Genomic DNA, 26,582 nt, shown 5'->3' with positions numbered 1-26,582 from the left:
GGGAGTTGCCCTGGAGTCCACAACATCGACTCCAGACCCCATGAAGTCTCATGGCATCAGGTCAAACATGGGCAAGGAAACCTGCTGATTACTACCCTTCCCTCAGCTTTTGAAACAGTGCTTCTCCATGTTGAACACCACTTGGAGGAAGCAGTGAGGGTTAGCAAGGGCACAGAATGTACTCTGGGTGAGGGAGTTCAATGTCCATCACCAAGCGTGACTCAGTAGCGCCACCACTGACCGAGCTGGTCGAGTCCTAAAGGACATATCTGCTACACTGGGTTTGCGGCAGGTGGTGAGGGAACCAACAAGAGGGGAAAACATACTTGACCTCGTCCACACCAATCTGCCCGTTGCAGATGCATCTGTCCATGATAGTATTGGTAGGAGTGACCGCTGCATAGTCCTAGTGGAGACAAAGTTCCGCCTTCACATTGAGGATACCCTCCATCGTGTTGTGTGGCACGACCACCGTGCTAAATGGGATAGATTACGAACAGATCTAGCAATGCAAAACTGGGCATCCATGAGGCACTGTGGGCCATCAGCAGAATTGTACTCAACCACAATCTGCAACCTCATGGCCCAGCATATCCCCCACTCTACCATTACCATCAAGCTGAGGGACCAACCCTGGTTCAGTGAAGAGTGCAGGAGGGCATGCCACGAGCAGCACCAGGCATACCTCAAAATGAGGTGTCAACCTGGTGAAGCTACAACCCAGGACCAATTGCATGCCAAACAGCAGAAGCAGCATGCGATAGACAGAGCTAAGCGATCCCATAACCAACGGATCAGATCTAAGCTCTGCAGTGCTGCCACATCCAGCTGTGAATGGTGGTGGACAATTAAACAACTAACTGGAGGAGGTGGCCCCACAAATATCCCCATCCTCAATGATGGGGTAGTTCAGCACATCAGTGCAAAAGATAAGGCTGAAGCATTTGCAATAATCTTCAGCCAGAAGTGCCGAGTTGATGATCAATCTTGGCCTCCTCCTGAAGTCCCCAGCATCACAGATGCCAGACTTCAGCCAATTCGATTCACTCCGTGTGATATCAAGAAACGACTGAAGACACTGGATACTGCAAAAGCTAGGGGCCCTGACAATATTCCGGCAATAGTACTGAAGACCTGTGCTCCAGAACGTGCCACACCCCTAGCCAAGCTTTTCCAGTACAGCGACAACGTTGGCATCTATCCGACAATGTGGTAAATTGCCCAGGTATGTCCTGTACACAAAAAGCAGGACAAGTCCAACCCGGCCAATTAGAATCACAGAAAGTTTAAGGCCCATCGTGTCTGTGTCAGCCGATAAATGATCCACCCATTCTAATCCCACCTTCCAGCATTTGGTCCGTAGCCCTGCAGATTACGGCACTTGAGATGTATAGCCAGATTCCTTTTGAATGAGTTGAGGGTTTCTGCCTCAACTACCCTTTCAGGCAGAGAGTTCCAGACCCCCATCACCCTCTGGGTGAAAAAACTTTTCCTCATCTCCCCTCTAATTTGTATATCAATCACTTTAAATCTATGCTCCCTTGTCACTGACCTCTCTGCTAAGGTGAATAGATCCTTCACCTCCACTCCATCCAGGCCTCGCAAAGTTTTGTACATTTCAATCAGATCTCCCCTCAGCCTTCTCTGTTCCAAGGGGATCAACCCCAGTCTATTCAATCTTTCCCAAAGCTGCATTTTTCCAGTCCTGGCAACATCCTTGTAAATCTCCTCTGTACCCTCTCTAGTGCAATTACATCCTTTCTGTAATGAGGTGACCATCTACAAGATGCACTGCAGCAATGCACCAAGGCTCCTTAGACAGTACCTTCCAAGCCCGTGACCTCTACCAACTAGAAGGACAAGGACAGCAAATACATGGGAACACCAACACCTGCAAGTTCCCCTCCAAGTCACACACCATCCTGACTTGGAACTATATCGCCATTCCAGACCATTTTTGCCTTATCTTACCCTGTAAGCTCCTTGACATCCATGGGGCTCTAGATTTGGCCGTCTCACCCTTTTTCTTTGTGGGCACATGTTTACGCTGAACCCTTTGAATCTCCCCTTTGAATGCCTCCCACTGTTCTGACACTGATTTACTTTCAAGTAGCTGTTTCCAGTTCACTTTCACTAGATCACTCCTCAGTTTCGTAAAATTGGCCTTGCCCCAATTGAGAATCTAACTCCTGTTCTATCTCTGTCCTTTTCCATAATTATGTTAAAACTGACTGAATTATGATCACTATCACCAAAATGCTCTCCCACTGTCACTCCTTCCACCTGCCCATCTTCATTTCTTAAAACTAAGTCTTAAACTGTGCCCTCTCTTGTTGGACTTGCTACAGACTGGGCAAAAAAGTTCACCTGAATGCGCCTCAAGAATTCTGCTCCTTCAATTCCTTTCACACTAAAACTATCCCAGTTAATATCGGGGTAATTAAAATCCCCTACTATTACTGCCCTGTTGTTCTTGCACTTCTCAGAGATTTGCCTACATATCTGCTCTTCTATCTCACTGACTGTTTGGGGGTCTATAATACACTCCCAGCAGTGTGATTGCCCCTTTTTTGTTCCTTAGCTCAATCCATATGGCCTCATTTGATGAACCATCCAACACATCATCCCTCCTCACAGCTGTAATAGTTTTCTTGACCAAAATTGCCACTCCCCCTCCTTTCTTCTCCCCCTCTCTATCATGTCTGAAAACCCTGTAACCAGGAACGTTGAGCTGCCATTCCTGTCCCTCCTTAAGCCACGTTTCTGTAATAGGTATGATATCATTCTGCCACGTCTCTATCTGAGCCTTCAGTTCATCTGCTTTATTTACTTCTTCTTTGGCCTCTTTGTCTCGAGAGCCTGGAGGTGGTCAGTGGTTTGTGGAGCAGCGCCTGGGAGTGGCTATAAAGGCCAATTCTAGAGTGACAGACTCTTCCACAGGTGCTGCAGATAAAATTGGTTGTCGGGGCTGTTACACAGTTGGCTCTCTCCTTGCGCTTCTGTCTTTTTTCCTGCCAACTGCTAAGTCTCTTCGACTCGCCACACTTTAGCCCCGCCTTTATGGCTGCCCGCCAGTTCTGGCGATCGCTGGCAACTGACTCCCACGACTTGTGATCAATGTCACAGGACTTCATGTCGCGTTTGCAGACGTCTTTAAAGCGGAGCCATGGACGGCCGGTGGGTCTGGTACCAGTGACGAGCTCGCGGTACAATGTGTCCTTGGGGATCCTGCCATCTTCCATGCGGCTCACATGGCCAAGCCATCTCAGGCGCCGCTGGCTTAGTAGGGTGTATCTGCTGGGGATGTTGGCCGCCTCGAGGACTTCTGTGTTGGAGATACAGTCCTGCCACCTGATTTACTATACTCACTGCATTAAAATAGATACCCTTGAGCACTGCCAAAACTCTTTTTTTTATTTTCTAACCCTCGCTTCCTCTGTCTTCCAGACTCTTCCATTAATTTTCTGCCTTCCATTTTCATTTCTGATTTTGTCCCAACTGAGCCTACCCTCAGGTCCCCATCCCCCTGCCAAACTAGTTTAAAACCTCCCCAACAGCACTAGCAAAACGTCCCGCAAGGAACTCAGTCCCTGACTCTATTCAGGTGCAACCCGTCCAGTCTGTACAGATCCCATCTCCCCCAGAGCCAGTCCTATTGTCCCAGGAATCTGAATCCCTCCCTCCTGCACTGTCTTTCCAGCCACACATTTATCTGTCTTATCCTTCTATTTCTATACTCACTTGCCCGTGGCACTGGGCGTAATCCGGAGATTACTACTTTTGAGGTCCTGCTTGCTAATTTCTTACCTAGCTCCCTAAATTCTGACTGCAAGACCACATCCTTCTTTCTACCTATGTCGTTGGTTCTGATGTGGACCACGACTGCTGGCTGTTCACCCTCCCCCTTCAGGATGCTGTGCAGCTGCTCAGTTACATCCTTGTTACCCTGGCACCAGGGAGGTAACACACCATCCTGGATTAATGTCTGCGGCCACAGAAATGCCTGTCTGTTCCTCTGACTATTGAATCATCTATCACTATCGCTCTTCCAGTCTTCCCTGTACCCCCCTGTGCAGCTGAGCCACCAGTGGTGCGATGGACTTGGCTTTGGCTGCACTCCCCAGGTGAAGCATCACTTTCCTCAGTATTCAGAACTGAATACCTGTTGGAGAGTGAGATGCTGTCAGGGGTCTCCTGCACTACCTGCCTGATTCTTTTTGACTGCCTGGTGGTCACCCATTCCCTCTCTCTCTGCATACTCTTAAGCTGTGGGGTGACCACATCTATAAACGTGCTATCTACGTAGCTCTCATCCTCATGACTGCACCGCAGTGTCGCCAGCTGTCGCTCAAGTTCCAAAACCCGGAGCTCAAACTGCTGCAATTGACGATACTTCCTGCACAAATGGTTCTCCAGGATATGGGAAGCATCCAGGAGCTCCCATATAGCACAGGAGGTGCACTCTCGAGGTTGAAGCAACCCTGCCATTCCTTTATTTATTAGTTGACCCTTTGCTACTGCTAAAAAAACATTACCAATACTGCAACAGCTTAGAATTAATAAAACCTTACTAGTACTGATAAATCCTACTAAAAATCAATGCAGTTCACAAGTTAAAATAAACCTTACTCAAAAAACAACAGCTACTCATTTGTTCCTTATTATTAAGCTATTTACACACACACCATAACACTGGTGTTCGAACCCAGCTATTTAGAGTTATTCCCCAACAGCAGTTACTCACCAACCAATCACCTCGCAGCTTTCCTATGACGTCACTGCTCACTTTGTTTTCAAACTCCGGCATGCCTGGACTCCTCTCCGCTGCTCTCCCGGAAGGTAACTACCCCCCCATCAGCCTACTCTCAATCATCAGTAAAGTGATGGAAGGTGTCATCAACAGTGCCATCAAGCGGCACTTGCTTAGCAATAACCTGCTCAGTGATGTTCAGTTTGGGTTCCGCCAGGGCCACTCAGCTCCTGACCTTGTTACAGCCTTGGTTCAAACATGGACAAAAGAGCTGAACTTCAGAGGTGAGGCTTGACATCAAGGCAGCATTTGACCGAGTATGGCATCAAGGAGCCCTAGCAAAACTGAAGTCAATGAGAATCGGGGAAAACGCTCCGCTGGTTGGAGTCACACCTAGCACAAAGAAAGATGATTGTGGTTGTTGGAGGTCAATCGTCTCAGCTCCAGGACATCACTGCAGTAGTTCCTCAGGGTAGTGTCCTAGACCCAACCATCTTCAGCTGCTTCATCAATGACCTTCCTTCAATCACAAGGTCAGAAGTGGGGATGTTTGCTGATGATTGCACAATGTTCAGCACCATTCGTGACTCCTCAGATATTGAAGCAGTCCGTGTAGAAATGCAGCAAGACCTGGACAATATCCAGGCTTGGACTGATAGGTGGCAAGTAATATTTATGCCACACAAGTGCCAGGCAATGACCATCTCCAGCAAGAGAGAATCTAACCATCTCCCCTTGACATTCAATAGCATTACCATTGCTGAATCCCCCACTATCAACATCCTGGAGGTTACCATTGACCAGAAACTGAACTGGAGTAGCCATATAAATACTGTGGCTACAAGAGCAGGTCAGAGGCTAGGAATCCTGTGACCAGTAACTCACCTCCTGACTCCCCAAAGCCTGTCCACCATCGACAAGGCACAAGTCAGGAGTGTGATGGAATACTCTCCACTTGCCTGGATGGGTGTAGCTCCAACAACACTCAAAGAGCCGACACCATCCAGGGCAAAGCAGCCCGCTTGATTGGCACCCCATCTACAAACATTCACTCCCTCCACCACCGACGCACAGTGGCAGCAGTGTGTACCATCTACAAGATGCACTGCAGCAATGCACCAAGGCTCCTTCGACAGCACCTTCCAAACCCGCAACCTCTGCCAACTAGAAAGACAAGAGCAGCAGATGCATTGGACAATCACCACCTGCAAGTTCCCCTCCAAGTCACACACCATCCTGACTTGGAACTATATCGCCGTTCCTTCACTGTCGCTGGGTCAGAATCCTGTAACTCCCTTCCTGTGGGTATACCTACCCCAAATGGACTGCAGCGGTTCAAGAAGGCAGCTCACCACCACCTTCTCAAGGGCAATTAGGGATGGGCAATAAATGCTGGTCTAGCCAGCCATGCCCATATCCCAGGAACAAATGAAAAAACAGCACCAGAACAAGGTAATTTCAGAATACAGGAGGCTGTTTACCCAGCTGACATTGTATCTCCTGTCGCCAATGCCCACCAACATAGAATATGAGAATTACTTTCAATAAAACACTCCCGCTACTTTCAGGCAGACTCACCACCTCTCTGAAGAGAGGATCCAACGTAAACCACAAGGCCACTGCACACCTCTGGCCCTTAGTGACTGCTTTCACTCCATGCGGATTCTCTTCTCCAGATGAAAACCCAACCATTCGACCACACTGCGGCTTCACAGCAGCCTGGAGTGGATTGAAAACAGTGAATTAGAGTCTAAAGCATCGCCAAATAATAGTTGCAAGAAACACTTCATTAAACATAAATATTCCCTTCAACCCAGAAATTGTCCCCTTCTGTAAACAAACGCAGCTTTTAACCTACCAGATGTAAAGTTCAGGAAGCAGAAAAGCACCAAGGGACAGGAGCACAAACTCAATTAGGAAGCAGTCCTTTTAAAGCTCTGTAGATGAAGGGGGGAGGGGAGACTGGGGAGGAGAGAGGGGTCCAACAATCTGAGGGAAGACTGAGGAGGAGTCCCACAGTTTGGAGATTCTGGGAAAGATTGAGTTGGAGTAGGAAGGAGATGGATTTTTTATTCATTCATGGGATGTGGGCATTGCTGGCCAGGCCAGCATTTATTGCCCATCCCTAATTGCCTTTGAGAAGGTGGTGGTGAGCTGCCTTCTTGAACCGCTGCAGTCCATTTGGGGTAGGTATACCCACAGTGCTGTTAGGAAGGGAGTTCCAGGATTTTGACCCAGCGACAGTGAAGGAACTGCGATATAGTTCCAAGTCAGGATGGTGTGTGGATTGGAGGGGAACTTGCAGGTGGTGGTGTTCCCATGTATCTGCTGCTCTTGTCCTTCTAGTTGGTAGAGGTCGCGGGTTTGGAAGGTGCTGTCGAAGGAGCCTTGATAAGTAGCGGCAGTGCATCTTGTAGATGGTACACACTGCTGCCACTGTGCGTCGGTGGTGGAGGGAGTGAATGTTTAAGGTGGTGGATGAGGTGCCAATCAAGTGGGCTGCTTTGCCCTGGATGGTGTCAAGCTTCTTGACTGTTGTTGGAGCTGCACCTATCCAGGCAAGTGGAGAGTATTCCATCACACTCCTGACTTGTGCTTTGTAGATGCTGGACAGGCTTTGGGGAGTCAAGGGAGACAAGACTACGGGCCAAGTGCTGGAAAATGGGATTAGAATAGGTAGGTGCTTGATGGCCGGCACAGACACGATGGGCCAAAGGGCCTGTTTCTGTGCTCTATGAGTCAGGAGGTGATTCACTCACCACAGAATTCCCAGCCTTTGACCTGCTCTTGTACCACAGTATTTATATGGCTACTCCAGTTCAGTTTCTGGTCACTGATGACCCCCAGGATGTTGATGGTGAGGGATTCAGCGATGGTAATGCCGTTGAGCATGAAGGGGAGATGGTTAGATTCTTTCCTGTTGGAGATGGTCATTACCTGGCATTTGTGTGGTGCAAATGTTACTTGTCACTTATCAGCCCAAGCCTGAATACTGTCCAAGTCTTGCTGCACGCGGGCATTGACTGCTTCAGTATCTGAGGAGTTGTTTATGGTGCTGAACATCGTACAATCGTCTCAAGGGCAATTAGGGATGGGCAATAAATACTAGCCTCGCCAGTGACGCCCATATCCCATGAACAAATAAAGAAAAATAATCAGTAGCAAATATCCCCATTTCAGACCTTATATTGGAGTGAATGTCATTGATAATTTTGATCTTAAATAAGGGCAACTATGCAGGCATGAAAGCTGAGCTAGCTGAAGTGAATTCGGTTACTAGGCTAGGAGATAGATCAATAGAGAAGTAGTGGCACACATTTAAGGGGATATTTCAGAATACTCAGAACTACTATAAATAAAAATGTTAAGGGGAGGACCCACCATCTGTGGTTAACTAAAGAAGTTAAAGAAAGCATCAAACTTAAGGAAAAGGCATATAATTGTGCAAAGATGAGCGGCAGGTCAGATGATTGGTCAGAATATCAGGAACGGCAGAGAATAACTAAAAGGTTAATCAGGAGAAAGAAATTAGAGTATGAGAGGAAGCCAGCTCGAAATGTAAAAACAGATAGCAAGTGTTTCTACGGATATTTAAAGAGGAAAAGAGTAAGTAAAGTGAGAGTTGGTCCTCTAGAGAGTGAGAATGGGGAGTTAATAGTAGATAATAAGGAAATGGCAGATGAAATGAACAAATATTTTGATTCTGTCTTCACTATAGAGGATACAAAAGACATTCCAGTAATAGTTGAAAATCAGGAAGTGGAAGGAAGAGAGGAACTTGGTGAAATTACAATCACCAGGGAAGCGGTACTGAGCAAACTGTTGGAGCTGCGGGTCCTGATGGGCTTCATTCTAGGGTCTGAAAAGAGGTGGCTAATGAGGTAGAAGATGCGTTGGTGTTAATTTTTCAAAATTTGCTGGATTCTGGAAAGGTTCCATCAGACTGGAAAGTGCAAATATAACCCCTCTATTCATGAAGTGGGGGGGTGCAAAACAAGTAACTATAGGCCAGTCAGCTTGACGTCTGTCATGGGGAAGGTCATAGAATCAATCATTAAGGAGACTGTCGCTGGGCACTTCGAAAAACTCAAGGTAATCGGGAATTGTCAGCATGGTTTTGTGAAAGGGAAATCATGTTTAACCAATTTACTGGAGTTCTTTGAAGGAGTAACATGCGCTGTGGATAAAGGGGAGCCCTTTGATATACTGTACTTGGGTTTCTGGAAGGCATTTGACAAGGTGCCACATAAAAGGTTATTGCACAAAGTAGGAGCTTATGGTGTAGTGGGTAATATATCAGCATGGATAGAAGATTGGCTGGCTGGCAGAAAACAGAGAGTATGCATAAATGGGTCCTTTTCTGATTGGCAGGATGTAATGTGTGGAGTCCCACAGGGGTCTGTGCTGGGGTCTCAACTTTTTATAATTTATATCAATAACTTAAATGAGGGGAGCGATGGCATGGTAGCTAAATTTTGAGATGACACAAAGATAGATAGGAAAGTATGGTGTGAATAGGACATTAGGAGGTTGCAGACCGATACAGATAGGTTGAGTGAGTGGACAAAAATCTGGCAGATGGAATATAATGTGGGAAAATGTGAAGATGTTCACTTTGCAGGAAGAATAAAAAAGCAGAGTATTACTTAAACGGAGAACGACTGCAGAACTCCGAGGTGCAGAGGGATCTAGGTGTTCCAGTGCATGAGTCACAAAAAGTTAGTATGCAGGTACAGCAAGTAATAAAGAAGGCTAATGGAATGCTGTCCTTTATTACGAGAGGAATTGAAAATAAAAGTAAGGATGTTATGCTTCAGTTTTACAGGGCATTGGTGAGACCACATCTTGAATACTATGTGCAGTTTTGGTCTCCTTATTTAAGGAAGGATGTAAATGCGTTAGAGGCGGTTCAGAGGAGGTTTACTAGATTGATACCTGGAATGAACGGGTTGTCTTATGAGGAAAGGGTGGACAGACTGGGCTTGTTTACACTGGAGTTTAGAAGAGTGAGGGGAGACTTGATTGAAGTATATAAGATCCTGAACGGTCTTGACAAGGTGGATGTGGAAAGGATGTTTCCTCTTGTGGGTGAGTCCAGAACTAGGGGGCACTGTTTTAAAATTAGGTGTCGCTCTTTTTGGACAGAGATGAGGAGAAATGTTTTTTCTCAGAGGGTTGTGCAGCTTTGGAATTCTCTGCCTCAGAAGGTGGTGGAGGCGAGGTCATTGAATATTTTTAAGGCAGAGGAAGATTGATTCCCTTGCCTAACAAGAATCTAAGATTAGAGAGAGAGAACAGCGGGAGCAGAGCATTTCTCGTGTATAGGCGGAGCGCACGCGGGACTGCTGGGTAAGTGAGGTTACATATTTGGGCGGTTGCTTTACCGGAAACACTACTCGGGTAGTGTCTCCCACCCATCCTCCTCCTCTAACCAAAAAAAAAAGTTCTGTCCGTCAGATTGCTAAGCTAACAAGTTTTGACTTTTTTTTTTGGTTTTCAGTAGATTTGTTGGGAATTTAGAATAGTGGGAATGGAGGTGAAGGCAGTTGAATGTTCCTCCTGCAGAATGTGGGAGGTAAGTGTCGCCAAGAGTGTCTCTGCTGACTGCATCTGCGGGAAGTGCACCCAACTCCAGCTCCTCGAGAACCGCATTAGAGAACTGGAGCTGGAGCTGGATGAACTTTGGATCATTCGGGAGGCGGAGGGGGTTATTGAGAGGAGTTATGGGGAGGTAGTCACACCTCAGGTAAAAGAAGTAGGTAGATGGGTTACCGTCAGGGGAAGGAGAGGGAACCAGCAGGCAGTGCAGGGATCCCCTGTGACCGTTTCCCTCAACAACAGGTATACCGTTTTGGAAGATCCAATTCAAGAGTGAACTATACAGTAAATGGAAAAGTCCTGGGGAAAATTGATGTCCAGAGAGATTTGGGTGTTCAGGTCCACTGTTCCCTGAAGGTGGCAACGCAGGTAAATAGAGTGGTCAAGAAGGCATACGGAATGCTTTCCTTCATCGGACGGGGTATTGAGTACAAGAGTTGGCAGGTCATGTTACAGTTGTATAGGACTTTGGTTCGGCCACATTTGGAATACTGCGTGCAGTTCTGGTCGCCACATTACCAAAAGGATGTAGATGCTTTGGAGAGGGTGCAGAGGAGGTTCACCAGGATGTTGCCTGGTATGGAGGGCGCTAGCTATGAAGAGAGGTTGAGTAGATTAGGATTATTTTCATTAGAAAGACGGAGGTTGAGGGGGGACCTGATTGAGGTGTACAAAATCATGAGAGGTATAGACAGGGTGGACAGCAAGAGGCTTTTTCCCAGACTGGGGGATTCAATTACTAGAGGACACGAGTTCAAAGTGAAAGGGGAAAGGTTTAGGGGGGATATGCGTGGAAAGTTCTTTACGCAGAGGGTGGTGGGTGCCTGGAACGCGTTGCCAGCAGAGGTGGTAGATGCGGGCACGATGGCGTCTTTTAAGATGTATCTAGACAGATGCATGAATGGGCAGGAAGAAAAGAGATACAGAACCTTAGAAAATAGGCGACATGTTTAGAGAGAGGATCTGGATCGGCGCAGGCTTGGAGGGCCGAAGGGCCTGTTCCTGTGCTGTAATTATCTTTGTTCTTTGTTCTTTGATACTGTTGGGGGGGACGACTTACCAGGGGTAAGCAATGGGGTACAGGTCTCTGGCGCAGAGTCTGTCCCTGTTGCTCAGAAGGGAAGGGGGAAGAGGAGCAGAGCATTAGTCATTGGGGACTCCATAGTTAGGGGAACAGATAGGAGGTTCTGTGGGAACGAGAGAGACTCACGGTTGGTGTGTTGCCTCCCAGGTGCCAGGGTTCGTGATGTCTCGGATAGTGTTTTTGGGATCCTTAAGGGGGAGGGGGAGCAGCCCCAAGTCGTGGTCCACAGAGGCACCAACGACATAGGTAGGAAGAGAGATGGGGATTTAAGGCAGAAATTCAGGGAGCTAGGGTGGAAGCTTAGAGCGAGAACAAACAGAATTGTTATCTCTGGGTTGTTGCCCATGCCACGTGATAGCGAAGCGAGGAATAGGGAGAGAGAGGAGTTGAACATGTGGCTGCAGGGATGGTGTAGGAGGGAGGGTTTTGGTTTCCTGGATAATTGGGGCTCTTTCTGGGGTAGGTGGGACCTCTACAAACAGGATGGTCTTCACCTGGACCAGAGGGGTACCAATATCGTGGGGGGGAGATTTGCTAGTGCTCTAATTCAGCAGGGGGATGGGAACCTAAATTGTAGTGCCAGTGTACAGGATGTTGAGAGTAGTGAGGTCAGGGATAAGGTTACAAGGATGCAAGAGGGCACTGGCAAGCAAGAGCCTGGTTTAAAGTGTGTCTACTTCAACGCCAGGAGCATCCGGAATAAGGTGGGTGAGCTTGCAGCATGGGTTGGTACCTGGGATCTCGATGTTGTGGCCATTTCGGAGACATGGGTAGAGCAGCGGCAGGAATGGATGTTGCAGGTTCCGGGATTTAGATGTTTCAGTAAGAACAGAGAAGATGGTAAAAGAGGGGGGGGTGTGGCATTGTTAATCAAGGAGAGTATTACGTCGGCAGAAAGAACGTTTGAGGACTCGTCTACTGAGGAAGTATAGGCAGAGGTTAGAAACAGGAGAGGTGAGGTCACCCTGTTGGGAGTTTTCTATAGACCTCCGAATAGTTCCAGAGATGTAGAGGAAAGGATAGCGAAGATGATTCTCGACAGGGGCGAGAGTAACAGGGTAGTTGTTATTGGGGACTTTAACTTTCCAAATATTGACTGGAAATACTATAGTTCGAGTACTTTAGATGGGTCTGTTTTTGTCCAGTGTGTGCAGGAGGGTTTTCTGACACAGTATGCAGACAGGCCAACCAGGGGCGATGCCACACTGGATTTGGTACTGGGTAATGAACCCGGCCAGGTGTTAGATTTAGATGTAGGTGAGCACTTTGGTGATAGTGATCACAATTCGGTTAGGTTTACCTTAGCGATGGGCAGGGACAGGTATATACCGCAGGGTAAGAATTATAGCTGGGGGAAAGGAAATTATGATGCGATTAGGCAAGATTTAGGATGCGTAGGATGGGGAAGGAAACTGCAGGGGATGGGCACAATCGAAATGTGGAGCTTATTCAGGGAGCAGCTACTGCGTGTCCTTGATAAGTATGTACCTGTCAGGCAGGGAGGAAGTTGTCGAGCGAGGGAGTCATGGTTTACTAAAGAAGTTGAAGCGCTTGTCAAGAGGAAGAAGAAGGCTTATGTTAGGATGAGACGTGAAGGCTCAGTTAGGGCGCTTGAGAGTTACAAGCTAGCCAGGAAGGATCTAAAGGGAGAGCTAAGAAGAGCGAGGAGAGGACACGAGAAGTCATTGGCGGATAGGATCAAGGAAAACCCTAAGGCTTTCTATAGGTATATCAGGAATAAAAGAATGACTAGAGTTAGATTAGGGCCAATCAAGGATAATCGTGGGAAGTTGTGTGTGGAATCAGAGGAGATAGGGGAAGCGTTAAATGAATATTTTTCGTCAGTATTTACAGTAGAGAAAGAAAATGTTGTCGAGGAGAATACTGAGATACAGACTACTAGGCTAGATGGGATTGAGGTTCACAAGGAGGAGGTGTTAGCAATTTTGGAAAGTGTGAAAATAGATAAATCCCAGATGGGATTTATCCTAGGATTCTCTGGGAAGCCAGGGAGGAGATTGCAGAGCCTTTGTCCTTGATCTTTATGTCGTCATTGTCGACAGGAATAGTGCCGGAAGACTGGAGGATAGCAAATGTTGTCCCCTTGTTCAAGAAGGGGAGTAGAGACAGCCCTGGTAATTATAGACCTGTGAGCCTTACTTCGGTTGTGGGTAAAATGTTGGAAAAGGTTATAAGAGATAGGATTTATAATCATCTTGAAAAGAATAAGTTCATTAGCGATAGTCAGCACGGTTCTGTGAAGGGTAGGTCGTGCCTCACAAACCTTATTGAGTTTTTTGAGAAGGTGACCAAACAGGTGGATGAGGGTAAAGCCGTGGATGTGGTGTATATGGATTTCAGTAAGGCGTTTGATAAGGTTCCCCACGGTAGGCTATTGCAGAAAATACGGAAGTATGGGGTTGAAGGTGATTTAGAGCTTTGGATCAGAAATTGGCTAGCTGAAAGAAGACAGAGGGTGGTGGTTGATGGCAAATGTTCATCCTGGAGTTTAGTTACTAGCGGTGTACCGCAAGGATCTGTTTTGGGGCCACTGCTGTTTGTCATTTTTATAAATGACCTGGAAGAGGGTGTAGAAGGGTGGGTTAGTAAATTTGCAGATGACACTAAGGTCGGTGGAGTTGTGGATAGTGCCGAAGGATGTTGTAGGTTACAGAGGGACATAGATAGGCTGCAGAGCTGGGCTGAGAGATGGCAAATGGAGTTTAATGCGGAAAAGTGTGAGGTGATTCACTTTGGAAGGATTAACAGGAATGCAGAGTACTGGGCTAATGGGAAGATTCTTGGTAGTGTAGATGAGCAGAGAGATCTTGGTGTCCAGGTACATAAATCCCTGAAAGTTGCCACCCAGGTTAATAGTGCTGTTAAGAAGGCATATGGTGTGTTAGCTTTTATTAATAGGGGAATCGAGTTTCGGAGCCACGAGGTCATGCTGCAGCTGTACAAAACTCTGGTGCGGCCGCACCTGGAGTATTGCGTGCAGTTCTGGTCACCGCATTATAGGAAGGATGTGGAAGCTTTGGAAAGGATGCAGAGGAGATTTACTAGGATGTTGCCTGGTATGGAGGGAAGGTCTTACGAGGAAAGGCTGAGGGACTTGAGGTTGTTTTCGTTAGAGAGAAGGAGGAGGAGAGGTGACTTAATAGAGACATACAAGATAATCAGAGGGTTAGATAGGGTGGATAGTGAGAGTCTTTTTCCTCGGATGGTGATGGCAAACATGAGGGGACATAGCTTTAAGTTGAGGGGTGATAGATATAGGACAGATGTCAGAGGTAGTTTCTTTACTCAGAGAGTAGTAGGGGCGTGGAACGCCCTGCCTGCAACAGTAGTAGACTCGCCAACTTTAAGGGCATTTAAGTGGTCATTGGAAAGACATATGGATGAAAATGGAATAGTGTAGGTCAGATGGTTTCACAGGTCGGCGCAACATCGAGGGCCGAAGGGCCTGTACTGCGCTGTAATGTTCTAAAAAAAAACACCAAGTCCCGTTCCCCTATCATCCCTGTACTCACTGACCTACATTAACACACACCAAGTCCAATTCCCCTATCACCCCTGTTCTCACTGACCTACATTAACACACACCAAGTCCCGTTCCCCTATCATCCCTGTACTCACTGACCTACATTAACACACACCAAGTCCCGTTCCCCTATCACCCCTGTACTCACTGACCTACATTAACACACACCAAGTCCCATTCCCCTATCACCCCTGTACTCACTCACCTACATTAACACACACCAAGTCCCGTTCCCCTATCATCCCTGTACTCACTGACCTACATTAACACACACCAAGTCCCGTTCCCCTATCACCCCTGTACTCACTGACCTACATTAACACACACCAAGTCCCATTCCCCTATCACCCCTGTACTCACTCACCTACATTAACACACACCAAGTCCCGTTCCCCTATCACCCCTGTACTCACTCACCTACATTAACACACACCAAGTCCCGTTCCCCTATCACCCCTGTACTCACTGACCTACATTAACACACACCAAGTCCCGTTCCCCTATCACCCCTGTACTCACTGACCTACATTAACACACACCAAGTCCCCTTCCCCTATCACCCCTGTACTCACTGACCTACATTAACACACACCAAGTCCCATTCCCCTATCACCCCTGTACTCACTGACCTACATTAACACACACCAAGTCCCCTTCCCCTATCACCCCTGTACTCACTGACCTACATTAACACACACCAAGTCCCCTTCCCCTATCACCCCCTGTACTCACTGACCTACATTAACACACACCAAGTCCCCTTCCCCTATCACCCCCTGTACTCACTGACCTACATTAACACACACCAAGTCCCATTCCCCTATCACCCCTGTACTCACTGACCGACATTAACACACACCAAGTCCCCTTCCCCTATCACCCCTGTACTCACTGATCTACAGTAACACACACCAAGTCCCCTTCCCCTATCACCCCTGTACTCACTGACCTACGTTAACACACACCAAGTCCCGTTCCCCTATCACCCCTGTACTCACTGACCTACATTAACACACACCAAGTCCCCTTCCCCTATCACCCCTGTACTCACTGACCTACATTAACACACACCAAGTCCCCTTCCCCTATCACCCCCTGTACTCACTGACCTACATTAACACACACCAAGTCCCCTTCCCCTATCACCCCCTGTACTCACTGATCTACATTAACACACACCAAGTCCCATTCCCCTATCACCCCTGTACTCACTGACCTACATTAACACACACCAAGTCCCCTTCCCCTATCACCCCCTGTACTCACTGATCTACATTAACACACACCAAGTCCCATTCCCCTATCACCCCCTGGACTCACTGATCTACATTAACACACACCAAGTCCCATTCCCCTATCACCCCCTGTACTCACTGATCTACACTGGCTCCCGATTAACAATGCCTCAGTTTCAAAGTTCTGAGACTTGTTTTCAAATCCCTCCTTGGACTTGCCCCTCCCTCTCTCTGTAACCTCCTCCCGCCCCCAAACCCTCAGCGATATTTGTGCTCATCTAATTCTGGCCTCTTGAGCATCCTTATCTTCAACTCTCCACCATTGGCGGCCTTGTCTTCAGCTGCCTGGGCCCAAAGCTGGGAATTCCCTTCCTGAACCTCTCTACTGCACTTGCCTCATTTAAGGTGCTTATTAAAACCTACATCTCTCTGACCAAACTTTTGATCTCTTCCCTAATACATCCTTATGTGGCTTGGTGTTAAATTTTGTTTGATAACGCTCTGGTGAAGCTGCTTGGGAAGTTTTACTACTTTAGTGACACTATATAAATAAAAGTGGGAGCTGTTGTTATCTCTGCGATGGTCCCACAAACAGCACTGGGATAATGAATAGATCAGCTCTTTTTGTGATGCAGATTGAGGAATAGATGTTGGCCAGCACACTGGCAATAACTGCCCTGCTCTTGGTTAAATACTGGCCACGGATCTTTTACGACCACCTGAGGGGGCAGACGGGTCCTCGGTTTAACATTTTCATCATTTTCCAGTCCTCATTGAATACAGGTGTGGTGCTGGAGGATTGGAGAACTGCTAATGTTTAAAAAGGGAGTGAGGGATAGACCGAATAATTACAGGCCGGTCAGTCTAACCTCAGTAGTGTGCAAATTATTGGAAATAAATTCTGAGAGACATGATAAACTGTCACTTAGAAAGGCACAGATTAATCAAGGACAGTCAGCATGGATTTGTTAAGGGAAGATCTTGTCTAACGATCGAGTATTTTGAAGAATTAACAAGGAAGATAGATGAGGGTAGTGCAGTTAATGTGCTCTACATGGCTTTTAGCAAGGCTTTTGACAAGGACCCACATGACAGACTGCTTAAAAAAAAAATCCTATGGGATCCAGGGAAATGCAGCAAGGTAGATACAGGAAACAAAGGGTAATTGTTGACGGCTGTTTTAGCGACTGGAGGGCTGTTTCCAGTGGCGTTCCGCAGGGATCAGTACTGGGTCCCCTGCTTTTTGTGGTATATATTAACGATTTGGGGGCGTGATTCAGAAGTTTGCAGACGACTCAAAGATTGGCCGTGTGGTAGATAGTGAGGAGGATAGCTGTAGGCTGCAGGAAGATATTGATGGTCTGGTCAGATGGGCAAAAAAGTGTCAAATGGAATTCAACTTGGAGAAGTGTGAGATGCTGCATTTAGGGAGGTCAAACAAGGTAAAGGAATACATGATAAATGGGAAAATACTGAAAGGTGTAGAGGAAGTGAGGGACCTTGGAGTGAATGTCCACAGATCCCTGAAGGTAGCAGGACAGGTTGATAAGGTGGTGAAGAAGGCATATGGAATCCTTTCCTTTATTTGCTGAGGTATAGAATATAAGAGCAGGGAGGTTATGCTGGAACTGTATAACTCATTGGTTAGGCTGTAACTTGAGTACTGTGTGCAGTTCTGGTCACCTCATTACAGAAAGGATGTAATTGCACTAGAGAGGGTACAGAGGAGATTTACGAGGATGTTGCCAGGACTGGAAAAATGCAGCTATGAGGAAAGATTGGATAGGCTGGGGTTGTTCTCCTTGAAACAGAGCAGGCTGAGGGGAGATCTGTTTGAAATGTACAAAATTGTGAGGGGCCTGGATAGAGTGGAGGTGAAGGGCCCTGTTACAACTGTACAGTGTGTTGGTAAGGCCGCACCTGGAGTACTGTGTACAGTTTTGGTCACCGTATTTAAGAAAGGACTGGCATTGGAGGCAGTTCAAAAGAGATTCACTAGGTTGATTCCTAGGATGAAGGGATTGAGTTATCAAGAACAGCTAAACAGGTTAGGCCTTTATTCATTAGAGTTTAGAAGAAAGAGGGGTGATCTTATTGAAACGTGCACGATTTTGAAGAGGGTAGATATTGAGATGATGTTTCCACTAGTGGGGGAATCTCAAACTAGGGGACATAGTTATAGAATAAGGGGACACTCATTTAAAACTGAGATGCGAAGGAATTTCTTCTCTCAGAGGGTAGTGAATGTCTGGAATTCTCTACCCCAGAGAGTTGTGGAGGCTAGGTCACTAAATGTATTTAAAGAGGAGGTAGATAGATTTTTGAAATATTGGGGAGTTGAGGGCTATGAGGAGCTGGCACGAAAGAGGAGTTGAGGTCTGGGGCAGATCAGCCATGATCTTATTGAATGGCGGAGCAGGTTAGAGGGGCCGAATGTCCTACTCCTCCTATTTCTTATGTTCTAATTCACCTTAGCAGAGAGGTCAGTGATGAGGGGACACAGATTTAAAGTGATTGGTAGAATGGTTATAGGGGAGATGAGGAAACTTTTTTTCACCCAGAGGGTAGTGATGGGGGTCTGGAACTCACTGTCTGAAAGGGTACTTGAGGCAGAGACCTTCAACTCATTCAGATGGAGACTGGATAGGCACCTCAAGTGCCATAAACTGCAGGGTTACAGACCAAATGCTGGAAGGTGGGACTAGGACAGGTGGACTAATTTTCAGCCGGCACAGACACAATGGGCCAAGTGGCCTCTTTCTGTGCCATAACTTTCTATGATTCTAATATCTCATCTGAAAGATGACACCTCTGACATTGTAATCCCCCTCAGTATGGGCTGGGAGTGCTGGGCTAGACTGTGTGCTCAAGTCTCTGGAGTGGCTTGAACCCTTGACCTCCTAACTCAGAGGAGAGAGAGTGCTGTCCACTGAGCCACAGAGTTTCAGACCTCATGGGCAGTTTCACCAGGAAACTACTACCCACTGCACTCTCTAGACCTGTGCAATCCTCCCCTCAATCCTATTGTCATCACACCCTGCTTGAGGCAGCCTACAGTTCAGACTGTGGTGACACACCAAAGGAAACCATGTGCCAAAATTATATGAAATCAAGAAGTATAAATGTAGTTGGAAGACAAAACACATGGAGAGGAGGAGCATATTTATTGCACAATTCTAGTATTGCCATCATACATGTACTTTGTGGTGGTTTGATAGAATGTGCCTTGCTCGGCACTATACGTCTTCCAGACTGCGTAAGGACAGCAGCTTTCCTTCCCTGAAGGATGTTAGTAAATATTTTGGGTTTTTAAACAATCTGACAGCCTCCAGGTCACTTTTACTGAGACCAGCTTTACTTCTTCAACTGAATTCAGATTCTCAAACTGCCATGGAGGGATTTGAACTCACAATTGCTGGAGTATTAGTCCAACCACAGAACCACTACATCATCCTCTGCATAGGACTGGGTGACAGCAAAGTGTGAACGAAGGATGTGCAGCTCTACATCTGGGTGGCATTGAGCTTTACACTATTGTAATAGCCTAGAGCAGCTGGTCAACGAGGACTGTGGTTCACTTGCAGATGGTCAACAAAGAGCAACAGACTGTGAGGTGACCATCACCGACTGCAACAAGCTCTCCCTTATTTCTAAAAGCAAAATACTACAGATGCTGGAAATCTGAAATAAAAACAAGAAATGCTGGAAATACTCAGCAGGGCTGGCAGCATCTGTGGAGAGAGAAGCAGAGTTAACGATTCAGGTCAGTGACCCTTCTTCAGAACTGACCTGAAACGTTAACTCTGCTCTCTCCACAGGTGTTGCCAGACCTGCTGAGTATTTCCAGCATTTCTTGTTTTTATCTCCCTTATTTCTGTTCTCTTCTCCTCCTTCCATTGCCCGGCACCAGCAACCCTCATGCACCCACGTGTGAACTGAGGTAGTCAATGCCAGCGGTAATGGGCATAGCACCGTAGCCCGATCCTGTTCTCACGTAATGCCCACCCACACGCACACACACTCCCCAGGAGTTGATGGATAGCAATCAGGAGCAGGAACCAGGACTGATATTCCCCTCACTCCACCCTTTCATCTGCGAGCACTGAGGCCAAATGTATTCAACCCAATATTGGCTAACTCAGCGCAGCTCAGGGATCAATTTGAGAACTTTCTGGAAGTTTGCTATCACAGCAGGCAGGGTCCAATGAAAAGTTTCCAATTAATCTGGGAGTCCTGAACATAAAGATGTACATCCCATAACCCACTCAGAAACACAGTGTTTGACTGTAGATCCAGTCAGTGTTTTGATTTGTTCAGGCACTGAATGAAACACAATGTTTTCTCTACACTCTATGACTTGCTGTACAAAAGTCAGAACTTTTGTCTAAACATCTTGGAGGTGGTGAAAATGCTGGTTTCTGAGCATATCTGAGCAATGTTTAATTACTTGTCCAGTAATGGGACTTCTTGCTGCCCTCCATTAATGAATAATTCCACTGTTTAACCAATTGACTAACAGGCTTGAAAATTATTTATATTCGGTAAAATCCATGGTCAATCACTGAGCAGCTGCTGTGATGCTGCAGGAATCTTCAGAGAGAGGTGGAATTCTGAAGCAAGTTCAGGTTAAGAACTGCAGATGAAATCGAAACTTATGCTGACCGAAAGGATATATAAAATCTAAGAGATCTACAAGCCAGGGAATCCCCGTCTGAAGGAGAGTGTCTGCTTTAGGCAGCTGAAATTCAAAGCTACCTAGTTGTGGGCACCACATTGCAGGAAGGATATACTGGCCGTGGAGGAGGTACTGCACAGATTCACCAGATACTGGGACTAAAAGGGTTAAACGATAAAGACTAGTTGTATAAATGTTTCTTGCATTCCCTTGAGTTTAGACAGTTGAGGAGTTATCTAATTGAGGTGTTTAAAACAATAAGTGATGATGATTTGAAAGGGTACATATTCTGTTCAATAAACTGTAATCAAACCAGCTTTGAGGCTTGAATCAAAAGTGGAAATAAGGCACGGCAGTGTTGGTCTTCCAGATGAAGGTGGAAGCATCGAGAGTGAGTGTGAGATGTCAACATATTATTTCCTGAGTTTCACACCTGAGGGCCGTGTTGGTGATGTGGTCCTTCCCATCCTATACAGAACCATATTCTGGAAACACACCTCAACTCTTGTGAAAAGTTAAGGTGATAGAAAGAGAGGAACTGAAAACACACAAGTTGGAAGTTTCAACAGTGTCAGGGGCTGGGGCTGGGGCTATTCCGATGGAGAAAATAAAGATCATTCTTTACAGATGATGATCTTTCTCATTTACTCACCCTCCACACATGGTAATTACATGCAGGTTGGACAGAAGACAGAGGCTCGAGTCACTCTCGTTAATTTAAATTGGTACGTGTCAAATCAAGCTCTTAATTTCAGGACAGCAATGTGTCCCAGTGTGGAACTCTGGGATACTGGCCCTCAATGTGGGAATAGCACACACGTCAGGTCAACCATAAGCATCGAACTTGATGAGATAACACTGCACTAGAACAGTGGAAGAACTTGCATTTATATAGCATCATTCCCAACCTCAGGCTGTCCCACTTTACAGGCGAGGAATTACTTTGGAAGTCCAGTAACTGTTGTAATGTAGGGAAACAAGGGAAACAATTTGTGCATAGCAAGGTCTCACAACAGCAAATGAGATTAGTGGCCAGTTAATCTGCTTTTGGCAACCTTGGTTGAAACATAAATGTTCACAGAATCAGAATCACAGAATCGTTACAGTGCAGAAGGAGGCCATTCGGCCCATCGTGTCCGCACCGGCTCTCTGAAAAAGCAACTCCCTCAGTCCTATTCCCCCGCCTTCTCCCTGTAACCCTGCACATTCTTCCTTTTCAGATAACTGTCTAATTCCCTTTTGAATGTTGATTGGGACACCAGGAGAATTCCTTTCGAGTGCTGGTGGGATCAATGGCAGCTAGACAGCTAGATGGGGGCTCAGCTCATGTGAAAGACAGCACGTCCAGCAGTGCAGCACTCCCTCAGCACTGCATGGAGCGTCAGCCTAGATTGGAGCTCAAGTCCAAGATTAGCAGGAGATTCTGACACAGAAAAAAAGTGCTACTAACTCAGACAGTCTGACAGGTCTTGTACCTCCTGTGTATCCAAGGGATGTGGAAGTTGAAAGAATGAGGAAGAGTTTAAATTACTGAAAATTAAAAATGATCTTTTTAAATTCCTCAAGAACAACACCTGACCATGGCTGTGCATTTCATACTTGGGCCTTAGCTTGACTTTTTGAATTTTTAAAACTTGTTCCTGGGATATGGGCATCGCTGGCCAGGCCAACATTTATTGCTCATCCCTAATTGCCCTTGAGAAGGTGGTGGTGAGCTGCCTTCTTGAACTGCTGCAGTCCATGTGGGGTAGGTACACCCACAGTGCTGTTAGGGAGGGAGTTCCAGGATTTTGACCCAGCGACAGTGAAGGAACGGCGATATAGTTCCAAGTCAGGATGGTGTGTGACTTGGAAGGGGAACTTGCAGGTGGTGGTGTTCCCATGCATCTGTTGCCCTTGTCCTTCTAGTTGGTAGAGGTCGTGGGTTTGGAAGGTGCTGTCTAAGGAGCCTTGGTGCGTTGCTGCAGTGCATCTTGTAGATGGTACACACTGCTGCCAATGTGCGTCAGTGATGGAGGGAGTGAATGTTTGTGGATGGGGTGCCAATCAAGTGGGCTGCTTTGTCCTGGATGGTATTGAGCTTCCTAATCATTGTTGGAGCTGCACCCATCCAGGCAAGTGGAGAGTATTCCATCACACTCCTGACTTGTGCCTTGTAGATGGTGGACAGGCTTTGGGGAGTCAGGAGGTGAATTACTCACCGCAGGATTCCTAGCCTCACTCTTGTAGCCACGGTATTTATATGGTTACTCCAGTTCGGTTTCTGGTCAATGATGACCCCCAGGATGTTGATAGTGGGGGATTCAGCGATGGTAATGCCATTGAACATCAAGGGGAGATGGTTAGATTCTCTCTTGTTGGAGATGGTCATTGCCTGGCACTTGTGTGGAGCAAATGTTACTTGTCACTTATCAACCCAATCCTGAATGTTTCCCAAGTCTTGCTGCATCTGGACACGGACTGCTTCAGTATCTGAGAAGTCGTAAATGGTGCTGAACATTGTGCAATCATAAGCAAACATCCCCACTTCTGACCTAATGATGGAGGGAAGATCATTGATGAAGCAGCTGAAGATGGTTGGGCCGAGGACACTACCCTGAGGAATTCTACAGTGATGTTCTGGAGTTGAGACGATTGATCTCCAACAACCACAACCATCTTCCTTTGCGCTAGGTATGACTCCAACTAGCAGAGAGTTTTCCCCCTGATTCCCATTGACCTCAGTTTTGCCAGGGTTCCTTGATACCATACTCGGTCAAATGCTGCCTTGATGTCAAGGGCAGTCATTCTCACCTCACCTCTGGAATTCAGCTCTTTCGTCCATGTTTGAACCAAGGCTGTAATGAGGTCAGGAGCTGAGTAGCCCTGGTGGATCTCAAGCTGAGGAAGTGCCGCTTGATGGCACTGTCAACGACACCTTCCATCACTTTACTGATAATTGAGAGTAGGCTGATGGGGCGGTAATTGGCCAGGTTGAATTTGTCGTGCTTTTTGTGGACAGGACATACCTGGGCATTGCCAGGTAGATGCCAGCGTTGTAGCTGTACTGGAACAGCTTGGCTAGGGGCGTGGCAAGTTCTGGAATGTCTTCAGTACATTTGCTGAATATTGCCGGGGCCCATAGCTTTTGCAGTATCCAGTGCCTTCAGTCGTTTCTTGATATCACATGGAGTGAATCGGATTGGCTGAAGACTGGCATCTGTGATAGAGTCAGAGAGTCATAGAGTTATACAGCACAGAAACAGGCCCTTCGGCCCATCGTGTCTGTGCCGGCCAGTGATGCTGGAGTCTTCAAGAGGAGGCCGAGATGGATCCTCCACTCAGCACTTCTGGTTGAAGACTGTTCCAAATGCTTCAGCCTTATCTTTTGCACTGATGTGCTGGGCTCCCCCATCATTGAGGAACGGGTTGTTTGTGGAGCCTCCTCCTACTTCAACATTGGTCATTCAAGGGTTAAACATGTAATAGTAATCCTTGGCCAAGACTCCATCTCGGTGGAGTTTGGTCGATTGGTTTGAGGATCAGTAGAATGCTACATTTTCCATTCTATCCAGCACCAGCGTCAGGTACCTCCAGGACAGGCCAAGGGTACCCACCCTTACCCTCCATCAATAATGCCCTCAGAGCTAACTTCAGAACCCTCACCAACAATGATACAGCACAGAAAGAGGCCACTCAATCCAAGGGACTATTGTCATTCCTAACGAACGCAGGTGAGACTGCCAATACATTCCAAACTGCACTCACTGGGAACTGGGCTCAGTCTGAACTGGGTGTGAATCAAGGTGCCAGAGGTGACAGGGTCGTCGCCTAACCATATCAACAAATTGTCCCAAATCATCAGTAGCTGAGGAAGTGTAGAAACTTTAGGGTTCCGAAGAAGGGTCACTGACCCGAAACGTTAACTCTGCTTCTCTTTCCACAGATGCTGCCAGACCTGCTGAGTGAATCCAGCATTTCTTGTTTTTGTTTCAGATTTCCAGCATCCGCAGTATTTTGCTTTTATAGAAACTTTAGGGTATGTTTATGACCAGTGCAAGAGGCGAAGATCAGAGTCAAATGGTGAAGAACTGAATGAAGAAGTGATCAGACTGATGGACTAAGAGTCAACATCAAATCAGGACTTTTGCTCCTTTGGGAAAGAAGGAAATTATCTACAAACATCGTGCATCACAGATGGCCACATGCATTGTACTCACCGTGATAGTCTTTGCATCAATTTCTGTAAAAATAAATTCTCCTCCTTCAAAATCTCCATTCAGGTATAAGATAGCACTGGGGGAGAGGTACAGAGACAGCATCACTGGATGGGCCAGAGGAACAGAGACAGTATCACTGGGTGGGGGAGGGGAACAGTGACAGTATCACTGGATGGGCCAGAGGAACAGAGACAGTATCACTGGGTGGGGGAGGGGAACAGTGACAGTATCACTGGATGGGCCAGAGGAACAGAGACAGTATCACTGGGTGGGGGAGGGGAACAGACAATATCACTGGGTGGGGGAGGGGAACAGGGACAGAATGACTGGGTGGGGGAGGGGAACTGAGACAGTATCACTGGGTGGGGGAGGGGAACAGGGACAGAATGACTGGGTGGGGGAGGGCAACAGAGACAGTATTACTGGGTGGGGGAGGGGAACAGAGACAGTATCACTGGGTGGGGGAGGGGAACAGGGATAATATCACTGGGTGGGGGAGGGGAACAGAGACAGTATCACTGGGTGGGGGAGGGGGACAGAGACAGTATCACTGGGTGGGGGAGGGCAACAGAGACAGTATCACTGGGTGGGGGAGGGGGACAGAGACAGTATCACTGGGTGGGGGAGGGCAACAGAGACAGTATTACTGGGTGGGGGAGGGGAACAGAGACAGTATCACTGGGTGGGGGAGCGGAACAGGGACAGAATGACTGGGTGGGGGAGGGCAACAGGGACAGTATCACTGGGTGGGGGAGGGGGACAGAGACAGTATCACTGGGTGGGGGAGGGGGACAGAGACAATATCACTTGGTGGGGGGGAGGGGAACAGGGACAGTATCACTGGGTGGGTGAGGGGAACAGGGACAATACCACTTGGTGGGGGGGAGGGGAACAGGGACAGTATCACTGGGTGGGTGAGGGGAACAGGGACAATACCACTTGGTGGGGGGGAGGGGAACAGGGACAGTATCACTGGGTGGGGGGTGATGTTCCAGAGGGTATTTCTTCTGCTGTAATTTCTCTCATGATAAAAACATTTCCTTTATTCAGTCCATGCTCAGGGATTGTTACGTTAGGACCAGATGTGTCTAAGATCCGACTCAAACAGTGAGTTGACTGCTCTTTGTGCAATTGCTCCATATGATTCAGGCTGATCTTTGACACAAAACCACTGGTGAAGATAATCAATTACAGAGGACCTCACCTTTATACAGTAAAGGCAATAAACACACACGTCACTTGATCAAAAATACAGGAATTTCTGCAATCACAGATGGCAGCCTTTCCTGTGTCCCGGTTGAAGGTACAATTCCATTGCCTGTGACTGCCACCCCCCCCCCACCATCCGTCTCAACACCATCGATGATTCACCCCCTTACCTGTAGTCCCTAAATGTATAGGCCGGTGGTTCCTTCCAGCACTCATTGGCATCTGGATCCAGCAGGCAATTATCAGCATGAATTGGGTGACTCAGATCATTCCGATTGTCTTGCTGAC

At 47.1% G+C, this 26,582-nt stretch overlaps 1 protein-coding gene across 2 annotated transcripts in view; it reads right to left on the bottom strand.

Moving 5' to 3' along the window:
- The window catches only part of p3h2 (prolyl 3-hydroxylase 2), a 198,756-nt gene that overhangs the window by 4,581 nt on the left and 167,593 nt on the right, over positions 1–26,582 (bottom strand). For both annotated transcript variants that reach the window (XM_068042831.1, XM_068042832.1), the window contains exons 12-14: positions 26,465–26,582; positions 25,086–25,161; positions 6,329–6,469 (exon numbers count right to left, since the gene is read on the bottom strand). In XM_068042831.1, coding sequence (XP_067898932.1) covers positions 6,329–6,469; positions 25,086–25,161; positions 26,465–26,582 — 335 coding nt within the window. The remainder of the gene's footprint in view (positions 1–6,328; positions 6,470–25,085; positions 25,162–26,464) is intronic.

The sequence above is a fragment of the Heterodontus francisci genome, chromosome 11, assembly GCF_036365525.1.
Source record: "Heterodontus francisci isolate sHetFra1 chromosome 11, sHetFra1.hap1, whole genome shotgun sequence".
NCBI classification, from domain to species: domain Eukaryota; kingdom Metazoa; phylum Chordata; class Chondrichthyes; order Heterodontiformes; family Heterodontidae; genus Heterodontus; species Heterodontus francisci.
This window is presented reverse-complemented; position numbering and strand designations above follow the sequence as displayed.